This window comes from Lissotriton vulgaris, chromosome 5, assembly GCF_964263255.1.
Source record: "Lissotriton vulgaris chromosome 5, aLisVul1.2, whole genome shotgun sequence".
Classification (NCBI taxonomy): domain Eukaryota; kingdom Metazoa; phylum Chordata; class Amphibia; order Caudata; family Salamandridae; genus Lissotriton; species Lissotriton vulgaris.
In genome coordinates this window covers 1,848,875,142-1,848,884,152 of record NC_141693.1, presented here as the reverse complement: position 1 = coordinate 1,848,884,152, position 9,011 = coordinate 1,848,875,142, and the positions used below count along the sequence as shown (strand labels likewise).

At 47.3% G+C, this 9,011-nt stretch overlaps 1 protein-coding gene across 1 annotated transcript in view; it reads left to right on the top strand.

Annotated features, from left to right (window-relative positions):
• Nucleotides 1–256: 256 nt before the first annotated feature.
• CWC25 (CWC25 spliceosome associated protein) overlaps nucleotides 257–9,011 on the top strand; it is a 167,688-nt gene continuing 158,933 nt past the window's right edge. Inside the window, exon 1 of the mRNA XM_086924324.1 lies at nucleotides 257–365. Within this exon, the coding sequence (XP_086780450.1) occupies nucleotides 348–365 (18 nt within the window). The 5' untranslated portion in view covers nucleotides 257–347. The remainder of the gene's footprint in view (nucleotides 366–9,011) is intronic.

The following is a 9,011-nucleotide window of genomic DNA, read 5'->3' as shown; positions in this document are numbered from 1 at the left end:
CTTCGGGTAAAGTCCGCGCTATATAAAAAACGTAACATAAAAATACAAATGAATACAAAAATCGCTCTCAGGATCACTTTAAACAGAAATATGAAGCTCCAAACTCATTACCTTACTTCTATAAAAGTTCCACTGCCACTAGCCTGAAAATATTTTGTAGCCAGTTCTCGTCGTTTTATACATTTGGCTTTTTTTCTCAGGCTTTTAGGCTTTTTTTGTGTTTGCAGCTGGACCTGTCGGCGCCTCCTTTGTGTTCATTGAAGGCTAGGCGCGCGGTGATTGCGCAGTATCCGGAAGTATTTGGGCTACTGAAGGACTAAACATCGGAGAGCTAAGATACCGGAGGCATGGGCGGGGGGGACTTGGTGAGATGGAGCGGTTATGACGGGTCGATGCTAGTTGCGATCGTGTTGACCTAAGTAGTCCACAGATCTAGGGACTTGCTTGATCTGGTGGTTTCTTTCAGCGGGAGGAGCGTTGTAATAGTTGTTGTCGGGAGGGGATCTGTTATGAGATGGAAGGCTTGTGTGTGACCAGACCTCTTAATGTTCTTAGATTCCTATACTTTGCCTTTTTGAGACTAGTTCTGATTTTTTTTGTTGTGAACAGCAGCACAGATCGCATAACGCACAGAAAAAAATGGACTGAATTAACTCCTTATACATAAGAATGGGACACCTGCGAGCTCGGTGTTACTCAGTTAGCCTAAGTAACTGTCACGTCAAATGACTTAACGTCATCCGGTTCAACGACCCTGTTAAATTCTGCTAGATTTTTAGCCACAACTATTTGTGGCTTATGATTTTTGTATATCATTGTCTGAACGGGCCTGCTAGTATCAGTTTGCAAAGTGCGGTTAAGAAAACACGAATGGCTGAGGGTGTCACGCATTACAGACAATGTGGATAAAGCCATTTGTAATGTGGGGCAGGTGTTTGCATGTCCTGCGTAGGGGCATCTAACACCCTGGATTCCGATGGGCATTGTTACGATGAATATGTACAAATAGGTTCGTTCTTTTTCAAATCCCTTCACTGTCTCTCTAACCGTCCCCTGTAGATTGTACCACACTCGTCATACATTCTTTAATACATCATCTCACATTCTGCTATTCCATCCTACTACTCCAAAGTATCCAGGCCATAACACATCCCCTTTTCATTTTTTTAAACAGGCTAATGAACCCTACCATACACCCCCAAAAACAAATATCTTCCAATTTCTGTATTTTTTTCCACCCAAAAAGATATAAAAATAAACGCACCCAAATAATTACAAAGGAAAACTATCCGATATATAATCTTTCAACCATACTGGTGGTCTTTTCTCTTTTTTGTTTTTGTTTAATTCTTTCCCTTAAGAAAAGTTACACATTTGAGAAAAAGATTCTTCGTATTTACCCTCTCGAGAGAAAAACTCATTGCCTACAACTTATCTGTCTACAAAGGTAGGCACATCTAATCAATCAGCACCATTATATACAGTATCTCCATAACATTTTTGACATCCATGTTCTCATGCAACACCCTATCCATCACAAACCCATTATCTGGAATATTATTTCTTGTGGAAGAGGGAACAAAGCATTTAGCTATTCCATACTCTTCCATCACCTAGCCGTACAGCATTGCTCAGTACTTCTACAACTTACATTGGTTTATAGAACTTGTTTTCCTCTTTTGAGATCTTACTAGGGTTCTTTACTCTTACCCATTGTCCTACTACTATTTAAAAAAATGTGTTGCATACTTGTTACCATACCAATCTTTTCTCTTGGATTCTATCAATTCCAACCTTCCTTTTACTGACACTTCTTACCACTGTACAATACTGGATCTGAACAGCCATCTTGGTGTGTACTTGGGTTTCCCCCTCTCATTAAAACAAAGAATACGCTGTAGTTTCGCACACCGATACTCTATATGCCCAAACCATTTTCTTGAGCTTAACCTCCATCCTTTTTGTTTTTTACAGCCCACTGGATGGTGTTCTTTATGACACGGTTAAAGCACTCAACCATCCCATTACTGCTGGAATTGTACAGTGCAGCTGTCCTTTGTTTAATACCTAATCTTTTAAAATATTCTCTAGTCTTAACAGATGTAAATTGCACCCCATTATCAGTAAGTAAATTCGCGGAATACCTTCTAGCAAAAATTTCTAATCCAGGAATTGCAAAACTTCCCTAGTGTCCAGTTTCTCCACTTTTTTCACTTTTTTAAGGATAGGTCATCTGGAATACATATCTATGAATGCTATGATATACTTGTGTTCTGTGCCGATAGGTCCCATTATATCAATAGCTACGCACTCCCTTGGGAAATTAGGCACATGACTTACTCATATTGATGGCCTCAACGTTACTAAGGACTTATCAGCTGTTTTACAAATTTCACAGTCACAATCCTATTTCTCTATTCCAGCGTCCATACCAGGCCACCAAAATGATGCTTTGACACTCTGTTTAGTTCTAACAATGTTAAAATGTGCTTCATGACATAAGTTCACCTCTGATTTCCTCAAACGTTTTGGTGTATTTTCTCTTTTTTCTCTCCAAATACTCTCCCTGCATACCCAGATCGTATCTCGCCTCCCAAAATGGTTTTATCAAATTTCCCTTTCCTACTTTACTTGGCCATCCTTTGTCAAGATGATTCCTTTTTTCTTAAAGAAATCTTTTTATTGAACAGGTAACGCTTGCAGTATACAGTTCAATATTTCGGGCAGTTGATGATACAAACATCAAAGCATACATTTGCAGTATCTTGGTCTATTAGAGCATCAGACATATCAAACCTTGCAATTCTGACATCTGATATTGTAATATCACATTCACAATCTGGTATCATGACCGATTTGTCAAGATGATTCTTAATCTTAGCCAACTCCTCGTCCTTTAGGTACTCACCATTCCACATGTCTCTGTTAATACAAGTGTATCCATGGTCGTGTAATTATGCAATTTGATAAGAATTCCATAGTTAATCTTCACACTATTGCAGTTGTTTGGGCATTCTTGATAAGAAATCAGCCATCACATTTTCCTTGCCAGGAACAAATTCTACTTTGTAATTGTAGCCTTGCTCTGGTCGACAATCTTGCAACCCTGGCTGGTGTATTAATTGTGCTTTCAGTAGTAACCACTTTCGCTGTTTGTGCTCACACCTCCATGTGAAACATTTTCCCCACACAAACGCTGTAAAATGATCTGTCGCCCAAACACAGTCTCCTTTTCTATCACAAAATATTTTTTGTCTGTAGGCGATAGTGATATGGCGGCATACGCAATCACATGCTTCTTCCCATCACTCTCCACCTGGGTTAGGACTGCTCCAACCCCTTGCACCTGTGGTTATTACACTGTGCATCCGGGTCAAAACTTTTCTATGAGGCACATTCGCAATGCAGTCTTTCAAACTACTAAAATCTGACTCACACTTTGCGGAACATTCAAGCTTACTCTTATTGTTTAACAATTTTCTTACGTTGTATATTCTTGCAGCAAAGTTTTGAATGTACTCAGAGCAGAATTCTGCTAAACCTATGAACGACCGGACTTCGTCGTTGCAGCTGGGAGCTGGTACCTCTGAATGACATCAATTTGAGTAGGTTTAGATTTAATTCCATCACTATTAATTACATTCCCTTGGTAGGTAATGCTGTTCTCCGCAAATTTATATTTAGAATATTTTATGTTCAAGGCATTTTAACTCTGAATTCTCAACACTTCCACCAAAATTCTATCATGGTTTAATCTGTTTTTTCTGTACACCAGTATGTCTTCCTGGAAAAAAATGTTGCACCTTTGATTTTACCAAATAACTGGTGCATTAACTGTTCAAAAACTGTAGCCGCCACTGCCAACCCAAATGGCATCATCCTGCATTGGTAACAGCCCTGTGGCTTGTTGAATGCAGTATACTGTTTACTATCACTTGACAATGGTATCTGATGATCAGACAAATCAATCTTAGAAAACCATTTGGCCCCTTTTAGCAATAATAGAATTTAGTTTATCGTAAGCAGGGGAAATTGGTCAACTATGATATTGATGTTGGGGGCGTGGTTTGGCCAGCTGCAAAATGGCCGCACTCTGAGTGGGCTCTGCCGGCCAAGCTCAACATCCTACACGATCCTGCAGGCACTTTACTAATCGCCATCTTGAACTTGCAACGTCGCAGCTCAGCTGCTTAGACGGCATGTTTTCTACACTTTTCCTGCCTCTCTGGGCTGCTGCTGAGCCGGGGTCTGCCATTGTGCGTGACCTGGGCCTGGGCCCTGTCGCGCGCGCAGATTTCTTGGCCTTCCTGGAGCTGACTGCAGGACCCGGACCGGGATGGATCACTGTTCAAAGCAGCACCTCCTCCCTGCGGATGCCGGAGCTGGTAGGTTCACTGATGCGGGGGCGTTTTTCGGCAGTGCCAGGGGCGCACTCGCGGTACCGCTGGGCCTACGCACTACCGGGTGCCTTCATTCCTCCCGTTGCGCCCGGGCTCTAGGCCTCTGTTTCCGGGCCTGGTGAGGTGAGCAGCGTGCTCCCCTTGCCCCCCTCACTCCACCCTGCCGCGTGCAGCCCTCCGTGACCGCCGGCTCCACAGCGACCAACAGCTCCTGACTTTCCCCCTGAGGCCGTTAGTACCTTCACTGCAGTTGTCTCGCGGGGCTCCCCTGACGTCTGCTTCATACTGCTGCCCCGTCTGCTGCCTCTCGCCCCGGCCCCTGCTGGCCCACGTGGACACCTGTGAAGACTCTGCGGTCTGCTGCCTTGTCCAGCGCAGCTCGGCCGATACTCCTAGCGGCTTCTGACCGAGACGCGGCTGCCTGCACCACGTCAACTGGACCCTGCTGCGGACTTGTGACACACCTCTGGACCCCGCGCTGGTGATACTCCCCGGCTCACTTCTAGCCTACAGTCTGCCTGACCTAGCCACCTCTCCCCCTGTTGGCCCAACTGCCCTTTTTGTGGTACACACCCCCGCCGTGCTGTGGATCACTGGTAAAACCTGGGCCACACTCACGTTTGATTCAGTGCTTGATTTCCTCGCTGTACCTGCTGCCTGGGGCGAACTTTTGCGTCCAGCCCACCCTGAGCCCGCCACAGACACTGCGCCCTCACTTTGGCTGATCGGTCGCTTGACTGCGGCGGCAGCCTGGTACTGGATCGTCAGCCCATCGGCTCCCTCCTATCTCCTCGAGCGGCCCATCTGTGAACTGGGCCTCCGCCAGCTGGCTGCACCCTGGTCTGCTCCTTCTCCTTGCGGCCTCCTCTCCGTTAGCTATCTCCAATTGCCTACCTCCACCTGCCATGCGCAGGACTGACCCTAAGCAGCCCAAGATTGCATTTGACCAGCGCCGCAAGACACGTCAGGAGGGTGCTGGTGCGGACGAGGTGACCCACTGGCTACAACCGAAATGGCCCAATCCTGTAAGGATTATCTATAAGCCATTATGCTATAGGTTAAATCTACGTTCACCACCATTGCGACACAGCTGGATCAATTGTCGGCCTGCTTGGACTCGGTGAAGGCCCGGGTTGATTCCCACGATGCCCGACTCCTTCATGTTGAGACCAGGGTGTCTGTCGCAGAGGATGCCTCTACCCAGGACTGTTCAAAACTGCTACAGATGGACAAGTTGCTAGCCATTATCCGCGATAAGAACGAGGATTTGGAGGCGCGCTCACGTCGAAGTAACCTTCGCATCACGGGAGTGCCTGAGTCCACCAACATTTCTCGCATGGAGGACTATGTGGAACAGCTGGCTCCGGAGCTCTTCGGTGACGTCCTCTCACCGGTTTTTCTCGTTGAGCACGCCCATCATTCCCTTAGCCCCAGCCCGGCTCCCGGTTCGCCGGCACGTCCCATCATTGCCAAAATATTGAACTTCAGGGACAGCAATGCCATTCTCCGGGCGGCCAGGGAAAAAGGGGAAATCCGCCACCAAGGTAACAACCTCTTGTTTTACCAGGGCTTCAACATTACGGTTCAGGCGTCTCGCCGTGAGTTCTTACCAGCCAAATGGATCCTACAGAAACATGAGATCCCCTACTCACTAGCGTACCTGGCCAAACTTCGTGTCAAACAGGGCGCGAAGAATCTTACCTTTCCGGATCTTAGAGAGGCACTGGCATTTGCTAAAAAACACGACAAACCTCACCGCTCCGCACTTGCAAATTCCCAGCCTGCTACTGCTGCTGAAAACCTCAGTGACAATGACTGACATATTATTGGCCCTCTGCTGTTGTATCCTTAGGCTTGCTTGTTCTCCTGGTCTGTAATACCGATATGGACCTTTTGTTCCTGCACCACTCCGAGCCACCTCTCTTAGTCTGTTTATCCTCGATGTGCAGTTCTGTTGCTCTTTAAAGGTTGTTCCTAATGTCTGCATATTCTTGCGGCTTGGCCACCCTGTCTCCCTGGCAGGGGTGTATGCTGGGCTCCGCCATGCCCTCACAGGATAATTCCCATCATGGCCACAGACTCTTCCTTTCCAAGTTGTGGGACCCTGGGGTGGGTTTGGGTGGTACCTTAACCTTATTAGGGGGTTGGTATGGGTGCAGGGTTGAGGGTGTTCCTGGGGTTTTTTGGGCGGGCTCTAGGGGTTGGGATCTTGGGGTTTGGGGTTCATGGCTTCTACATGATGCCTTATTGTTTATTTTTGCACAGTAAATTGCCTATGACCCGTCTTTCATCAGGTTTATTCTTCATGTTAAGCATTTTCTGGCCAAAAGGGCCGGTATTGATTGTATTGTTGGTTCAAGTCAGAAATTGCAAGATATGTATGTTTCTATTGTGCCGAAATGCTTTCTTGATTATTGTAATGCTCCTCTCGCACACATCCCATTGCATTGCCCACCGTACATCCATGCAGCTTCTGTCCACCATACCCCTAGTACCGGACATTCCTCCCTTAATTATTGCACCATGACTAACACAACACTTTGGACTTGGAATGTCCGTGGGTTAAATGACTACCGCAAGGCATGCTTGGTACATACCCATCTTACTCGACACAAGGTAGACATATACTTTCTACAAGAGACCCATCTTATGCAGCCTACTGCTAACAGACTCCTCTCCCAACACTGGGGCGAGATCCACTCCTCCTTTTATTCCAATTATTCCTGGGGGGTGTCCATACTATTGCGCAGGGTGCTCCCATGGCAGACTTCCCAGGTGTGCACTGACCCGGACGGGTGTTTTGTAATAATTTGCGCCTCCTTGTGGCAATATATGGTGCCAATTGCGACGACCCAGACTTTTTTGTTCACGTCTGGCATCGCATATCATCTCTTGGCCCTGTAGTTCTTCTTTGGGGGGCGATTTTAATGTGACCTTGTCCGGCGCCTTGGACCTGTCCGGTTTCCATTTCTCTCACCCACGCGCTGCCTCACTTCTAAACTCCATCCTCCTGGACAACTCACTATATGATGCATGGCGCCATTCTCAGCCTGTGGCACGCAAGGGCACGTGTCACTGGCTAGCCGGGCTGTTGGTCCTGGCTGGACTTATGGATCACCTCAACTGACGCACTGGTGTGGATGACCTCAGTAGACCATATGGCACACACTCTTTCTGACCACGCTCCCGTCTGCTTATCACTTCGTTTCCCCCACTTTCCCTGCAGTGCTATCACATGGCGGTTCTCTTCAAACGCACTTTGCGACTCCGTATTCTGTGTTGAGATACAGACTGTCATTGTGAATTATTTTTTAGCTCAACAAGGGGTCGGTGGACTCCCCATCCACGCTCTGGGAAGGCTTCAAGGCAGTCATTAGCGGGGAATGCATTTCCAAGCAATCTGGCGTCTTGCGTTCCATCTGTGGTACTCTTGATAAGATTGAAAGGGAGATCGAATTGTTGGTTGCCTCTCATGCCCAGCGCCAGAGCGCTGACACACTTGCCCGAAAGCTTACAGAATTCTCTGACGAGGCAAATAGGGAACTGGTGTTTCTCGGAAGAGAGGCAAGGGCTTGTCGGTTTGGTGAGGGCGACCACCCCGGTAAAACTTTGGATAATCTCTGTCGGCCTCGTGCAGCATCGTATATCACCGCCCTGCAAGATGATGGACCATCCCGCACTACCTCCCCCAAAAACATCAAATCGCGCTGCTTGACCAATACTTTGATACTCTTGAACTTCTCTGGCTTGGAAATGCGCACCGGGAATACTTGGACGAGCCCTTCTCTAAGGAGGAGATATTAGCTGCCATTAACAGTATGCCAGGTGACCAGGCCACTGGCTCAGATTTCCTACTGCTGTCATTCTACAAGGCATTTGCCCCTCTACTGGTCCCGCATCATTCGGCTATGTATAATGAAACCTTTGAATTTGGTCAATTCCCCCATCGCTGTGCGAGGCACTTTTACATTACTTCTCAAGCCGGACAAGCCCCCGAGTTGAGAGATTCTTATTGCCCCCTTTCACTTATTAACACGGACAATAAAATATTTGCCAAGTTGCTTGCCTCCCACTCATTGCCCGCCCAGACCAATCCGTTTTCATTCCCGGTCGCGCCACCTCTCATAACCTTCGGACCATCTACTCCGTCCTCCCTCAGATCAACCAGTCACTTCCGGCAGTGGCTGCTTTACTCAATGCTACCAAGGCTTTCGGTACTCTGTACTGGGCTTTCCTTTTCTATCTCCTTCCTTGTTTGGGCTTCAGTCAGATCTTCATACGTAAAGTGCTACTTCTATACACTCTCCCCACCGCTCGCCTTCGTATCAACGGCCAGATCTCTGAGCCCATTCCCGTCGGGCGTGGCACCCAACAGGGTTGTTCACTTTCCCCCATGCTCTTTGCTGTCGCTATGAAGCCCCTTGCATCTTGTCTCCGGCAGCATCATAATCAGAGGGGCATTTGGCTTCGCGGCGCGGGCTTTACTAGTCTCCATGTATGCGGACGATATCACCCTTTATGTCCGTCACCCCCAGGAGAACCTAAGTCCTCTTGTCCGGGAGGTGATACGCTTTGGTGGCTATTCCGGTATCCAGGTTAACTGGAACAAAT